We start from the raw sequence: 17,003 nt of genomic DNA, 5'->3' as shown, positions 1-17,003 counted from the left end.
TTTGACAAAGGACACCTTTCCCAAGATTCTGATGAGAGGTCATCAAAAAGTAAGAACTATTTATGCTGATAATTCATTGTTCTGTTGAAAAATGTCAAATGCATGAAACGCCATTGCTTGCAGTGTAGCATTGTGTTATCGCAGCCTGTATTGCGCAGTAAGGTTAATTTAAAAAATGTAATTCAGCGATTGCATTAAGAACTAATTTGTCTTTCAATTGCTGTCCAACCTGTATTTTTTTAGTCAAGTTTATGAATAGTTTTCGATAAGAGTAGGTGGCTTTCCAAGATGGCGCCGGACAGATTGCTTGCGCTCTTGGCTACTTTTCTCATTGTATAAGCACAATTTGTGCCGCTAAATATGCACATTTTCGAACAAACTCTATATGCATTGTGTAATATGATGTTACAGGACTGTCATCTGAAGAATTCTGAGAAGGTTAGTGAAAAAATTAATATATTTTGGTGGTTTATACGTTATAGCTATTTTTGCCTTGAATCAATGCTGTTGTAATGTTCGCTATTGTGCTAAGCTAATATAACGCTATATTGTGTTTTCGCTGTAAAACACTTAGAAAATCTGAAATATTGTCTTGATTCACAAGATCTGTGTCTTTCATCTGCTGCACGCTGTGTATTTTTAAGAAATGTTTTATGATGAGTAATTAGCTAATACACGATGGTCTCTGTAGTTATTCTAGTCATTTTAGTGAGAGTTGTGATGGGGGCTGCAATGGTAAACTATGATTTATACCTGAAATATGCAAGTTTTTCTAACAAAACCTATGCTATACAATAAATATGTTATCAGACTGTCATCTGATGAGGTTGTTTCTTGGTTAGTGGCTATTTATATCTTTATTTGGTCGATTGGTGATAGCTACTGATGCAGTAAGAAAATGGTGGAGTATGGAAGTGGTGTCTTTTGCTAACGTGGTTAGCTAATAGATTTACATATTTTGTCTTCCCTGTAAAACATTTTAAAAATCAGAAATGATGGCTTTATTCACAAGATGTGTATCTTTCATTTGGTGTCTTGGACTTGTGATTTCATGAACATTTTATTATATGATATCCCTGTGGCTTTAGGCTAGGCTATGCTAGTCAGCTTTTGTGATGGGGGGGATCCCGGATCCGGGTTTGGTAGGCGTTAGAGGTTACAGCTTGGTCACAAATGGGTCTTCCAAATGGACAATGACCCCAAGCATACTTCCAAAGTTGTGGAAAATGACTTAAGGACAACAAAGTCAAGGTATTGGAGTGGCCATCACAAAGCCCTGACCTCAATCCTATAGAACATTTTTGGGCAGAACTGAAAAACAGTGTGCGAGCAAGGAGGCCTACAATCCTGACTCAGTTACACCAGCTCTGTCATGAGGAATGGGACAAAATTCACCCAACTTATTGTGGGAAGCTTGTGGAAGGCTACCTGAAACATTTGACCCAAGTTAAACAATTTAAAGGCAATGCTGCCAAATACTAATTGAGTGTATGTAAACTTCTAACCCACTGGGAATGTGATGAAAGAAATAAAAGCTGAAATAAATAATTCTCGCTACTATTATTCTGACATTTCACATTCTTAAAATAAAGTGGCGATCCTAACTGACCTAAAACAGGGAATATTTACTGGGATTAAATGTCAGGAATTGTGAAAAACTGAGTTTAAATGTATTTGACTAAGGTGTATGTAAACTTCTGACTTCAACTGTATGTTAGCACAGCTGAAAACTGTCGTTCTGATTTAAAGAAGCAATAACACTGGCCTTCTTTAGACTAGTTGAGTATCTGGAGCATCAGCATTTGTGGGTTCGATTACAGGCTCAAAATGGCCAGAAACAAAGAACTTTCTTCTGAAACACATCAGTCTATTCTTGTTCTGAGAAATCAAGGCTATTCCATGCGAGAAATTTCCAAGAAACTGAAGATCTCGTACAATGCTGTGTACTACTCCCTTCACAGAACAGAGCAAACTGGCTCTAACCAGAATAGAAAGAGGAGTGCGATGCGAGTGCGTGCACAACTGAGCAAGAGGACAATTACATTAGAGTGTCTAGTTTGAGAAACAGATGCCTCACAAGTCCTCAACTGGCAGCTTCATTAAATAGTAGCCGCAAAACATAGTAGTACCCGCAAAAGTCTCAATGAAGAGGGGACTCTGGGATGCTGGCCTTCTAGGCAAAGAAAACGCCATATCTCAGACTGGCCAATAAAAAAATATATATTAAGATTGGCAAAAGAACACAGATACTGGACAGAGGAAGATTGAAAAAAAAAAAAAGTGTTATGGACAGACAAATCTAAGTTTGAGGTGCTCGGATCACAAAGAAGAACATCCGTGAGATGCAGAAAAAATTAAAAGATGCTGGAGGAGTGCTTGACGCCATCTGTCAAGCATGGTGGAGGCAATGTGATGGTCTGGGGGTGCTTTGGTGGTGGTAAAGTGGGAGATTTGTACAGGGTAAAAGGGATCTTGAAGAAGGAAGGCTATCACTCCATTTTGCAACACCATGCCATACCCTGTGGACGGTGCTTAATTGGAGCCAATTTCTTCCTACAACAGGACAATGACCCAAAGAACTATTTAGAGAAGAAGCAGTCAGCTGGTATTCTGTCTTCTTACGTGACCGTATGGTACGTTAAATCATCCTCTTCTTTCAAACAACTTCAGCAGGTTATCTGAGTGTATATCAAGTTGAGAAAGACATTTGGACTGGAGTGGGGTTGTGGTGATTCTCTTAAACTCAGCATTGATCTGAAAATAGTAATGAAACAAATTAGATTTAAAAACTGCAGAAAGGAAAATAGACTGGAGGTGATCATCCAAGCAGCAAACTAGAGGGTTCTCTATAGGTAGAGAAATAACTAGGCAGTCAGCACAAATGGTGATAACTCTAAATAAGGCTCACTTATGTGGCAAGCTGTGGGAAAATAATATTCTACCTTCACCAACAAATCCCAAATAACATACCCAATAGATCAACAATAAGACAAGCATGGCTAATTTATCTCAATGACTTCAAAGAGTGCAGGCCATCTTGCCATGAAGTCCTCTACCATGGGTGCGTCACGGACAACTTCATGTCTCCTGTATGCAAACATCTTCTCCATTTTGAACTTTACGGTCGCTCTGTTCCTTTCTTCACATTGGACAGTAGAGCTTTCCGTATGTCCTCAAGACTCTCTCCTGTTTCTCCTGAGGGATATGTGGGGCAAAAGTTCACTTTTGTATGTACTGTACATGGGTAACGGACAGTAGGGCCGTAATATGGGTTATTTAACTTGTAATGATGCAAGAGTTGGGACCTAATTGACACCAATTCTGAACACTCCTTACATTTCCACATTCACACAACACCGAAAAAAAGAGAACAGAAATACCATAAGGCCTAAAGACTGACATTCAGAGTTATTTTTTGGGGGGTATTAAAACAACCTCTGATAACAGTACTCACCAACACTATATAGCCTTTGAATGGGTAGACAAAGCAGCACAAATGTAGTAGACAAACATCATGGACCTGTAAATATACATTTTGTTCATTACATTATTTATTTTTTCATTATGAAATGTTTGATTCAATTATGTATAGATTTATGCATCCACTCATATGTACGTATGTTGAATTATTTTTATTTTTGTCAAATAATTTTAAATGTATTGATAAATGTACACCCATAATATAAAGTAACACTGTTCAAGTGCTAAAATGAACTCCACATCCCATTTCAATAAGTCTGTCACCTTTGCACCATGTTTTACAACATGGAGGCAGCCATGGGCAAACTGTTAAACTGCATGAAAGCACCAATCTCATAGGTTTAGGTGTATAATCATTAGATCTAAACATGTAATGCAAATAAATGTCTGTTTTGATGCAAAAACATAAACTTTTACAGCAAGAAAAAATGCCACACTAAATGCTGCTGCAAAGTGATTGCAGACGATGTCGTGCACAAGCACAAAAGCATTAGTTAGCTAGCAAGTTGGCTAGCATGGTTGCTAGCTCAAGCGGTGTTCACTCCTCAGCAAACCTTAATTCGTTCTTGGCTTGGTAAATTCGAAGTTCTTGACCAATAGGTAAATATCATGATGTTTCGCCAACTAACTTTACCTCCTTGCAAAATGTTCATCTTGACCTAGTCCTGTTTTACTGTTCATAGAACAACATCGTCTTTTACCTTTAGCTGCTGTGCCAATATGTTTCAGACTCAAGAGCACAAAATGAGGATATGGAGCAATCACTAATAATGTTGCTGCTTACAATTCTGACTACAACCACACAGACAAACGTTGAATAAAATCAATCACCATCAATCACTTCTCCGCGCCAGCGTTCTTTCTGGAAGATTCTTCTCTTGCGCGGTTTGAATTGTTCCTCATTATTCGTCATAATTTAGCTTTATTGGTTGACATTCCCCCTACATGATTCAAACTAGTAGATCTGATTTTACTTTGTTGCATTGATTGCAAGCAATTAAATCACATTGAGAGGAGAAACAAAACAACATGTTTGAGTAAATCACACATGTTTGAGTAAATCTGACAGCCCACCATGTCCTGTTTTTTCAGTGTACTCATTCAAGCGTTCTTCTTTATTTTGACTATTTTATACATTGTAAAATAATAGTGAAGACATCAAAACTATGAAATAACACATGGAATCATGTAGTAACCAAAAAAGTGTTAAACTTATCCTCTACAGTAGAAGTAACTCTGGGTCTTCCATTCCTGTGGCGACCCTCATGTGAGCCAGTTTCATCATAGTGCTTGATGGTTTTTGCGACTGCACTTGAAGAAACCTTAAAAGTTCTTCACATTTTCCGGACTAACCTTCATGTCTTAAAGTAATGATGGACTGTTGTTTCTCTTTGCTTATTTGAGCTGTTCTTGCCATAATATGGACTTGGTCTTTTACCAAATAGGGCTATCTTCTGTATACCACCCCTACCTTATCACAACACAACTGATTGGCTCAAACGCATTAAGAAGGAAAGACATTCCACAAATAAACTTTTAAGAAGGCACACCTGTTAATTGAAATTATTCCAGGTGACTACCTTATTTATTTTTATTTGATTTAACCTTTATTTAACTAGGCAAGTCAGTTAAGAACAAATTCTTATTTATAATGACGGCCTACCAAAATGCAAAAGGCCTCATGAAGCTGGTTGAGAGAATGCCAAGTGTGCAAAGCTGTCATCAAGGCAAAGGGTTGCTATTTGATGAATCTCAAATATAAAATATATTTTGATTTGTTTGAAACTTCTTTGGTTACTACATGATTCCATATGTGTTATTTCATAGTTTTGATGTCTTCACTATTATTCTACAATGTAGAAAATAGTAAAAATAAACCCTTGATTGAGTAGTTGTTCTAAAACATTTGACTGGTAGTGTACTGTATATGTAACCGATGTGAAATGGCTAGCTAGTTAGCGGTGGTGCGCACTAATAGCGTTTCAATCGGTGACGCCACTCGCTCTGAGACCTTGAAGTAGTTGTTCCCCTTGCTCTGCAAGGGCCGTGGCTTTTGTGGAGCAATGGGTTGTTGTTGATGTGTGCAGAGGGTCCCTGGTTCGAGCCCAGGTAGGGGTGAGGAGAGGGACGGAAGCTATACTGTTACATTGGTGCCGTGACCCGGATCACTGGTTGCTGCGGAAAAGGAGGAGGTCAAAAGGGGGGTGAGTGTAACCGATGTGAAATGGCTGGCTAGTTAGCGGGGTGCACACTAGCGGGGTGCACGGAGTCGCCTCTTCACTGTTGACTTTGAGACTGGTGTTTTGTGGGTACTATTTAATGAAGCTGCCAGTTGAGGACTTGCGAGGCGTCTATTTCTCAAACTAAACACTCTAATGTACTTGTCCTCCTGCTCATTTGTGGACCGGGGCCTCACTGCTCTTTCTATTCTGGTTATAGCCAGTTGTATTGACGAATTTCAGAAGAAAGTTCTTTGTTTCTGGCCATTTTGAGCCTGTAATCAAACCCACAAATACTGATGCGCCAGATACTCAACTAGTTTAAAGAAGGCCAGTTTTATTGCTTCTTTAATCAGAACAACAGTTTTGCAAACGGGTTGTCTAATAATCAATTAGCCTTTTAAAATTCTAAACTTGGATTAGCTAACACAATGTGCCATTGGAACACAGGAGTGATGGTTGCTGATAATGGGCCTCTGTATGCCAATGTAGATATTCCCCCCCAAAATCAGCCGTTTCCAGCTACAATAGTCATTTACAACATTAACAATGTCTACACTGCATTTCTGATCAATTTGATGTTCATATAAATGGACAAAAAAATGTGCTTTTATTTCAAAAACAAGGACATTTCTACGTGACCCCAAACTTTTGAACGGTAGTGTACAGTTGAAGTCAGAAGTTTACATACACATTAGCCAAATACATTTTAACCCAGTTTTTCACAATTACGGACATTTAATCCTAGTAAATATTCCCTGTCTTAGGTCAGTTAGGATCACCACTTTATTTTAAGAATGTGAAATATCAGAACACTAGTAGAGAGAATGATTTATTTCAGCTTTTATTTCTTTCATCACATTCCCAGTGGATCAGAAGTTTACATACACTCAATTAGTATTTGGTAGCATTGCCTTTAACTTCTCTAGGGTATGTGGGACGGTAAAGTCCCACCTCGTCAACAGCCAGTGAAACTGCAGGGCGCCAAATTCAAAACAACAGAAATCCCATAATTTTAATTCCTCAAACAAACAAGTATTTTATACCATTTTAATAAAGATACACTTGTTGTAAATCCAGCCAAAGTGTCCGATTTCAAAAAGGTTTTACGACGAAAGCACACCAAACGATTATGTTAGGTATGAGCCAAGTCACAGAAAAAGACAGCCATTTTTCCAGCCAGAGAGCAGTAACAAAAAGCAGAAAGAGATAAAATTAATCACTAACCTTTGATGATCTTCATCAGATGACACTCATAGGACTTCATGTTACACAATACATGTATGTTTTGTTCGGTAAAGTTCATATTTATATCCAAAAATCTGAGTTTAGACGGGACGCTACTGTCTCACTTGGCAAAAAGCTATGAAAATTACTAAAAAACTACTATGAAAATTACTGTAAAATCAAACTTTCATTAACTCACACATGAACGATACCAAATTAAAGCTACACTGGTTGTGAATCCAGCCAACATGTCAGAATTCAAATAGGCTTTTCGGCGAAATCATACGATGCTATTATCTGAGGATAGCACCATAGTAAACAAAGAGATACGCATATTTCAACCCTGCAGGCGCGACACAAAACGCAGAAATAAAAATATAATTCATGCCTTACCTTTGACGAGCTTCTGTTGTTGGCACTCCAATATGTCCCATAAACATCACAAATGGTCCTTTTGTTCGATTAATTCCGTCGATATATATCCAAAATGTCCATTTATTTGGCGCGTTTGATCCAGAAAAACACAGGTTCCAACTTGCTCAAACGTGACGACAAAATATCTCAAAGGTTACCTGTAAACTTTGCCAAAAAATTTCAAACTACTTTTGTAATACAACTTTAGGTATTTTTTTAACGTTAATAATTGGTAAAATTGAAGGCGGGATGATCTGTGTTCAAAACAGGATTAAAACCAACTAAATCCAGCTTTCTGCTCACGCGCTTCGATCTAACAGGACACCTAGAGTGACTTGACTTCAAGATGGCCGTACTTCTTCATTACACAAAGGAATAACCTCAACCAATTTCTCAGGACTGTTGACATCCAGAGGAAGCCGTAATAACTGCAAGCAGGTCGCTTAGAAATCTCGTTTCCCAATGAAACCTCATTGAAAAGAGTGACCTCAAAAAAAAAAAAATCTGAATGGTTTATCCTCGGGGTTTTGCCTGCTAAATAAGTTCTGTTATACTCACAGACATGATTCAAACAGTTTTAGAAACTTCAGAGATTTTTTCAATCCAAATCTACTAACAATATGCATATCTTATCTTCTGGGGATGAGTAGCTGGCAGTTGAATTTGGGTATGCTTTTCATCCAAACGTGAAAATGCTGCCCCCTACCCTAGAGAAGTTAAATGGTTTAACTTGGGTCAAATGTTTCAGGTAGCCTTCCACAAGCTTCCCACAATAATTTGGGTGAATTTTGTCCCATTCCTCATGACAGAGCTGGTGTAACTGAGTCAGGTTTGTAGGCCTCCTTGCTTGCACACGCTTTTTCAGTTCTGCCCACAAACTTTCTATAGGATTGAGGTCAGGGCTTTGTGTTGGCCACTCCAATACCTTGACTTTGTTGTCCTTAAGTCATTTTCCACAACTTTGGAAGTATGCTTGGGGTCATTGTCCATTTGGAAGACCCATTTGCGACCAAGCTTTAACTTCCTGACTGACATCTTGAGATGCTTCAAAATAGCCACATAATTTTCCCCCCTCATGATGCCATCTATTTTGTGAAGTGCACCAGTCCCTCCTGCAGCAAAGCACCCACACAACATGATGCTGCCACCCCCGTGCTTCACGGTTGGGATGGTATTCTTTGACTTGCAAGCCTCCCTTTTTCCTCCAAACATAACAATGGTCATTGTGGCCAAACAGTTCTATTTGTTTCATCAGACCAGAGGACATTTCTCCCAAAAGTACGATCTTTGTCCCCATGTGCAGTTGCAAACCGTAGTCTGGCTTTTTTATGGCGGCTTTGGAGCAGTGGCTTATTCCTTGCTGAGCGGCCTTTCAAGTTATGTCGATATAGTGTTAGTTTTACTGTGGATATAGATACTTTTGTACCTGTGTCCTCCAGCATCTTCACATGGTCCTTTGCTGTTGTTCTGGGATTGATTTGCACTTTTCGCACCAAAGTACGTTCATCTCCAGGAGACAGCACGCGTCTCCTTCCTGAGCGGTATGGCGGCTGCGTGATCCCATGGTGTTTATACTTGCGTACTATTGTTTGTACAGATGAACGTGGTACCTTCAGGCATTTGGAAATTGCTCCCAATGATGAACCAGACTTGTTGAGGTCTACAATTGTTTTCTGAAGTCTTGGCTGATTTCTTTAGATTTTCCCATGATGTCAAGCAAAGAGGCACTGAGTTTGAAGGTAGGCCTTGAAATACATCCACAGGTACACCTCCAATCTAACCGACTTGCCAAAACTATAGTTTGCTAACAAGAAATTTTTGGAGTGGTTGAAAAACAAGTTTTAATGACTCCAACCTAAGTGTATGTAAACTTCCAACTTCAACTGTATACACACACACACACACACACACACACTTTTAATAGCAGGACACTTATCCCTCTGAAGTGTATGAATTGGGCTGTTTGAGAAGTTTTGAATGCTAAGCAACCTGCCTACACATAGTTTGAAGTGCAATACCAACATACAGTAGCTACTGTAGTGGGTCAAAGCTAGGCATTGCCTTTCTTTTTCAGCTTCAGACCAATGCCTATACTCCCTTAAAACATAGTTTTTGTTTTCAATTTCCATGGTTTTTACTCCCCGGAAGGTTATTTTGGAACATCATTATCCAACATTATAATTAAGAAATAAGGTCCAAGAGGGTGTGGTATATTTGTATTTTGCTTTAATTCTGGATCCCCATTACTCTTCCAGGGGTCCAAACACATTAAGACACTTATATTACACATAATACAAAAGCTAAAACAGTACATCATACAACACTGTCACACCACCACATATCCACAACATGGCCAATATACCACAGCTAAGGGCTGATCAACATCCCAACCTTGTTTAGCATTATCTACTCTAAATATGGCATGATTCGACTATTTGTATCAGTTTGAATCACTTTCAATGGGGGACTTTTATTTTGAAGGTGAACCGCAAATTCTACTATTGTGGCTCATCCTTATTGTGGCTAGCTACACACAGGTGTGCACGGCAGAGTTGAAAATTATCTAACACATGGCAGAGTTGTTAGTTATCCACTGTTGATCAGCACACGTGGATTAAAATGTCATGAAGACAGGAGAAGGAGCGTAAGGCATCCACAGATCTATTTATAAGCGAAAATGACGGTTGGAACCGGTACCAGAACCACGCAGGTCCACATGCAGGGACTTTACGTCAAAGAGGTTTATCGAAAGAATGATCAAAATACCTGCAATGTACTACTCCATAGGCAGGAACTCTAACCATTACACAATGAATCCCATTCTTAACACTGACTTCGACAGACATTTTAAATGTCTCAAGGTGTTCGCTCAAATGATTTTGATAATTCACTCAGTAATGATTACACAAGGGAGTATTGAACAGAATAACTGCTCGGTCCACTTACATGTATGGTCAAGATATGCAGTGTGATGTAACTTCCTTGCGGCCTATGGGGGGGGGTGATGGAAGACATATAAGCCTAGACAACCGTGCCTCCGTGTGGCTATTGCCTAGCATTGCACGGCTGACTGGCATGACACTAACGCCTGCGTGTTAATGAAAGTAATAATGTCCGTAGTTTATATTTATATTAATTAAATCTCAACCATAAACGTAAACATTTTCCAGTGCAAGCAGACATTTCGATGTAGCCACCTTGAACTACGGCTACACTATAGTGTATTTCCTGTTATTGCTAATGGCCTATTTCCATTTGCTTAAATTTCTACAAACCTGTTTTTGCTTGGTCATTATGGGGTACTGTGTGTGGATTGATGAGGGGAAAAAACTATTCATCCATTTTAGAATAAGGCTGTAACGTAATAAAATGTGGGAAAAGTCAAGGGGTCCGAATACTTTCCGAATGCACTGTATAGATGTCCTAGCCTACCTCTTTCAGGTTATACATTCATTGCAGTATTAGCCTTATATTTAGCTAATTAATGATGGGTTATGCATAATAAGCTTCTAACTTATAGCCTCTGTCTTTTTTGCAATGGGCAAGCACCTGTGCTCCACTGGCCTCTCCTTAAAAAACGCTCCTTAGTTCTTGGAGTCCCATGCAGGAAAAGCTAGACCAGAATAGCTTGCAGGACAATTTTTTGTTGTTGCATTTCTTATACCAATAGACTATTCGAAGAGGGACGCCAGCTCTTTTTTGTTGAATGCTAAATACTGCACCCAATAGAACTCCCGGGTAGTTTGAAAGAAGAGTGAACTCGTGATGGCGGTAGGCTATAGCAGTTATTTATTCAGCCCCATAACCATTCAATCTTCGTGAAGAGAAGTGAAGGCCTTTTGCATCTAATTATAGTCCTATATTATTCAAGGATATCATTAGAATGATGAGGATAAGGACAACATAACTTTTTTCATTTAACTGTTTAAAGGGAGGAAGGAATGAAGGAACAATAGAGAGAGAAATAAGAGGTAGGCTAATAACATTAGGGGAAATATTATGAAAGGTGTATATGCGTCAGCCAACTAATTATACAAATTAAAATCAACTTGGCTAGCCTATACTTGTAACTATGTAGGCAGCATGTGTTGCATCAGAATCGCATGTTCTCTTCTGCTTTATCATGGATTGAAAGATGTGCGTAATTTCAGTCTATATAATACAGTACAGTAATACAGTTCACACCAAAAAATATTAGCCTACTGGAGCTAGTTTAATTTATTTTACCCAAGAGAGCATATAGCTAGCTACATCTATGAGCTTTTATGTTTTTCTGTAGTGCGTAACGTGCAGTATTGGATAATGGCCAGTGGTGTAAAGTACTTAAGTAAAAATACTTTAAAGTACTACTTAAGTAGTTTTTTGAGTATCTGTATTTTACTATTTATATTTTGGACAACTTTTACTTCACTACATTCCTAAAAAAAAATATATATATTTTTACTCCATACATTTTCAATGCTTAGCAGCACAGGAAAATGGTTCAATTCACACACTTATCAAGAGTACATCCCTGGTCATCTCTTCTGCCTCTGATCTGGTAGACAGACTCACTCAACACAACTGCTTTATTTGTAAATTACGTCTTGTGAGTGTTGGAGTGTGCCCCTAGCCAGCCATAAATAAATAAAAACAAGAGAATTGTGCTGTCTGGTTGGCTTAATATAAGAAATTATTTATACTTTTATTTTTGATACTTAAGTATATTTAAAACCAAATACTTTTACTCAAGTATTTTACTTGGTGACTTTCACTTGAGTCAATTTCTATTAAGGTACTGTATCTTTACTTTTACTCAAGTATGACAATTGACTACTTTTTCCACCACTGATAATGGCACAATCATTTGTGCTTTTTTGGTCTTGGCTTCATTAAATGTTGTTAATATACGGCTCATCAGGCTCAGATAGCATCAGGTTTTAATTGTCATGCTGATCAAAGCTCTAATCAAATCCAGACATTTATATGCTTTGTAATGTTTTTGAATGTCACTTCCGGTTTATTCTCAGGATGGAGCATTTGTAAAATACTGGGAAAATGGTCTTGAACCCCATTGAAAACGTGTGGGTTGAATCGATGAAGGAAGTCCATAAGCACAGACGAAGGATATCAATGATCTGGAAAGATTTTGTATGGAAGAACGGTCTAAGATCCCTCCCAATGTGTTCACCAATCTCATAAAACATTTTAGAAAAAGTCTCAGTGCCTTTATCCTCGCAAGGTGAGATATTGAAAGGTATCAAAAATAGGGGTGCCAATCATTTTGAAAAAGGTATATTACTTGTTAAACAAAATCTCTTTCTCTGAGCAATTTTATTGGGATAAAATAATATAATAAAAAAAATTGCATACAATATAGCTCAGTATTTGTATTTTATACAGTCTTTTTTGCGCATCTTTATCAAGGTTGCCAATAATTTTGGACCTGACTGTACAGTAAGTATATGGTGGTGTATATTGGCTGCCAGTGTGGACTAAAGCATGCTACAGAGGTATGCATCCACAGAACTAGAGCTATTCCGACGGTTGGAGAACCTAATATGAGCCAACCAAGAGTAGTACTCTGACGGAATGGGTGAAATCTGATCTTGGTCTTGGCTTGGCTTCTGCAGTGTGTAGCAAAAGGTCAGGCCAGGAAACCACCTCACTAACATCAGGGAGGACCATTCTGGTCAATTAACATTAGTATTACACCTACCAACAGGTTTGGACCTCTTGGTGTAGCGGTAAAGGTGTTGGACTGACAGCCAGCGCAACCCGGGTTTGAGTTGATTTCTCTGATTCACTACAGTACTCATTCCCCACTGGTCAAAAACTGGTTGAATCAATGTTGTTTACACATAATTTCAACCTCAATCTATGTGATGATGTTGAATCGACATGGAAAACTGATTGGATTTGCAAAAAGTCATCAACATAGGGCATTTCATATTTTTTCACCTAACTTTTAACCTAAATCCAATGACTTAGTGAAATTTTTGTTGAATTCATATTAGTTGACAACTCAACAAAATGTAAATCAAAACTAGACATTAAACGTATGTCTGTGCCCAGTGGGTCATAGTCTATATCCCATTGCATTACCAAACAATTATGCAAACAAAACGTCAATGCTTAACTGTTGACATTGACAAATGAATAACGTTACAACATTATTTTTCCTGATAAGATATGTGACCAGTTCAGTGATGCTGTACTCTATGCTCACCTGAAGCAGGACCCAGATGCCAAGGTAGCCTGTGGTGAGTGGAGGAGCGCATCTCACCACTAGAGAGCAGCCGAGGACCAACTTCTCAGCCATTGATCAGGGAGCATAATATACACCATATAAACAAAAGTATGTGGGCGCAACAACGGCTCAGTCACGAAGTGGTAGGCCACACAAGCTCATAGAACGGGTACCGTGTAAAAATCGTCTGTCCTTGTTTGCAACACTCACCACCAAGTTCCAAACTCCACATGGAAGCAACGTCAGCACAAGAATTGTTTGTCGGGAGATTCATGAAATGGGTTTCCATGGCCAAGCAGCCATACACAAGCCTAAGATCCCCATGCGCAATGCCAAGCGTCGGCCTGAGTGGTGTAAATCTCACCGCCATTGGACTCTGGAGCAGTGGAAATTAGTTCTCTGGAGTGATGAATCATGCTTCACCATCTGGCAGTCCGATGGACGAATCTAGGTTTGGCAAATGCCAGGAGAATGCTACCTGCCCGAATGAATAGTGCCAACTGTAAAGTTTGGTGGAGGATGAATAATGGTCTGAAGCGGCCCCTTATTTCCATTGAATGGGAAATCTTAACGCTATATTATACAATGACATTCTAGACGATTCTGTGCTTCCAACTTTGTGGCAACAGTTCGGGGAAAGCCCTTTCCTGTTTCAGCAAGACAATGCCCCTGTGCACAAAGCAATGTCCATACTGAAATGGTTTGTCGAGATCGGTGTGAAACAACTTGACTGGCCTGAACAGAGCCCTGACCTCAACCCCATAGAACACCTTTTGGGATAAATTGGAACGGCGACTGCGAGCCAGGCCTAATCGCCCAACATCAGTGCCCGACCTCACTAATGCTCTTGTAGCTGAATGGAAGCAAGTCCCCGCAGCAATGTTAAGCCTTCCCAGAAGAGTGGAGGCTGTTATAGCAGCAACTCCATATTAATGCCCATGATTTTGGAATGAGATGTTCGACGAGCAGGTGTCCACATACTTTTTGTCATGTAATGTATCAAGCATCTCAGAGTAGGAGGAGTGCTGGTCTAGGATCACTTTTGCCTTAGATCACAATGACGATGAGCACCCCTATTTTGAGATGCTTGATACATACAGCCCCAAATGCTGTTGAAGTGCTTCAGTCTTTGGCCTGAGCATGGATTATTTATGGAGTTTACAGACCATCTTTCTGTCGCAACAAAAATACTATTTTCAGTTAAATTAATGTTGCATGATGATCAGGGATATGGTTAGTATTCTAACCATTGTGTGTTGTGAACAGAGACTGTGGGGAGATCACATCCCGGGCCAACGTGGACTACCAGACAATTGTGAGGGATACCATCAGGCATATCGGCTATGACAACTCAGATAAAGGTATGGTTGGACTCATTCCCCTACCCTAGCATATACACTGCTCAAAAAAATAAAGGGAACACTTAAACAACACAATGTAACTCCAAGTCAATCACACTTCTGTGAAATCAAACTGTCCACTTAGGAAGCAACACTGATTGACAATAAATGTCACATGCTGTTGTGCAAATGGAATAGACAACAGGTGGAAATTATAGGCAATTAGCAAGACACCCCCAATAAAGGAGTGGTTCTGCAGGTGGTGACCACAGACCACTTCTCAGTTCCTATGCTTCCTGGCTGATGTTTTGGTCACTTTTGAATGCTGGCGGTGCTTTCACTCTAGTGGTAGCATGAGACGGAGTCTACAACCCACACAAGTGGCTCAGGTAGTGCAGCTCATCCAGGATGGCACATTAATGCGAACTGTGGCAAGAAGGTTTGCTGTGTCTGTCAGCGTAGTGTCCAGAGCATGGAGGCGCTACCAGGAGACAGGCCAGTACATCAGGAGACGTGGAGGAGGCCGTAGGAGGGCAACAACCCAGCAGCAGGACCGCTACCTCCGCCTTTGTGCAAGGAGAAGCACTGCCAGAGCCCTGCAAAATGACCTCCAGCAGGCCACAAATGTGCATGTGTCTGCTCAAACGGTCAGAAACAGACTCCATGAGGGTGGTATGAGGGCCCGACGTCCACAGGTGGGGGTTGTGCTTACAGCCCAACACCGTGCAGGACGTTTGGTATTTGCCAGAGAACACCAAGATTGGCAAATTTGCCACTGGCGCCTTGTGCTCTTCACAGATGAAAGCAGGTTCACACTGAGCACATGTGACAGTCTAGAGGCGCCGTGGAGAACGTTCTGCTGCCTGCAACATCCTCCAGCATGACCGGTTTGGCGATGGGTCAGTCATGGTGTGGGGTGGCATTTCTTTGGGGGGCCGCACAGCCCTCCATGGGCTCGCCAGAGGTAGCCTGACTGCCATTAGGTACCGAGATGAGATCCTCAGACCCCTTGTGAGACCATATGCTGGTGCGGTTGGCCCTGGGTTCCTCCTAATGCAAGACAATGCTAGACCTCATGTGGCTGGAGTGTGTCAGCAGTTCCTGCAAGAGGAAGGCATTGATGCTATGGACTGGCCCGCCCGTTCCCCAGACCTGAATCCAATTGAGCACATCTGGGACATCATGTCTCGCTCCATCCACCAACGCCACGTTGCACCACAGACTGTCCAGGAGTTGGCGGATGCTTTAGTCCAGGTCTGGGAGGAGATCCCTCAGGAGACCATCCGCCACCTCATCAGGAGCATGCCCAGGCGTTGTAGGGAGGTCATACAGGCACTTGGGGGCCACACACACTACTGAGCCTCATTTTGACTTGTTTTAAGGACATTACATCAAAGTTGGATCAGCCTGTAGTGTGGTTTTCCACTTTAATTTTGAGTGTGACTCCAAATCCAGACCTCCATGGGTTGATAAATTTGATTTCCATTGATCATTTTTGTGTGATTTTGTTGTCAGCACATTCAACTATGTAAAGAAAAAAGTATTTAATAAGAATATTTCATTCATTCAGATCTAGGATGTGTTATTTTAGTGTTCCCTTTATTTTTTTGAGCAGTGTATTATGATATCGTTTTTCCACTACCTTTTTCTCTTTAGGATGAGTAATCATAGCCCAGGTGTGCACAATTCTTTTAATCCGGCCCGCAAGGCAGTTATAGCACGTTTCTCTCCCCTCAGGTTTTGACTATAAGACCTGTAACGTGCTGGTGGCTCTGGATCAGCAGTCCCCTGACATCGCACAGGAAGTTCACATCGACCGGATGGAGAGCGACATTGGAGCAGGAGACCAGGTGATTAAACAGATCCTTCAACAATTGGGGTTTGAGATGGCAGTGTGCGGTGATATCATTTTTAACTGCCTGTGCTTGGTTTGCAGGGTCTGATGTTTGGTTATGCCACTGATGAGACAGAGGAGTGCATGCCTCTCACCATCGTCCTCTCACGCACACAGCTTCCTTTTTGGTGCAGTTTTCATTAAGTTTTTCTTTTGGTTTCAGTAATGCCTAAAGCATTAAACTGGATTAAATACATTGT

General features: G+C 40.3%; 1 protein-coding gene across 1 annotated transcript; it reads left to right on the top strand.

Moving 5' to 3' along the window:
• The first annotated feature begins 12,821 nt into the window (after nt 1-12,821).
• Nucleotides 12,822-16,947, top strand: LOC120029704 (S-adenosylmethionine synthase-like). The gene is made up of 4 exons (XM_038974967.1): nt 12,822-12,832; nt 14,836-14,930; nt 16,647-16,759; nt 16,846-16,947. The coding sequence occupies exons 1-4, from the start codon at nt 12,822-12,824 to the stop codon at nt 16,945-16,947; spliced, it is 321 nt and encodes a 106-aa protein (XP_038830895.1).
• Nucleotides 16,948-17,003: the final 56 nt, after the last annotated feature.

This window comes from Salvelinus namaycush, chromosome 35 (assembly GCF_016432855.1).
Source record: "Salvelinus namaycush isolate Seneca chromosome 35, SaNama_1.0, whole genome shotgun sequence".
NCBI classification, from domain to species: domain Eukaryota; kingdom Metazoa; phylum Chordata; class Actinopteri; order Salmoniformes; family Salmonidae; genus Salvelinus; species Salvelinus namaycush.
The sequence above is the reverse complement of the archived record's forward strand: the minus strand, read 5'-3'. Positions and strand labels throughout refer to the sequence as shown.

What these genes read in the sequence shown, in the direction of transcription:
- LOC120029704 (XM_038974967.1), top strand. An exon ending in CTATGACAACTCAGATAAAG is followed by an intron (nt 14,931 to 16,646) that starts GTATGGTTGGAC and finishes CTCTCCCCTCAG; the next exon opens with GTTTTGACTATAAGACCTGT. An exon ending in ACATTGGAGCAGGAGACCAG is followed by an intron (nt 16,760 to 16,845) that starts GTGATTAAACAG and finishes CTTGGTTTGCAG; the next exon opens with GGTCTGATGTTTGGTTATGC.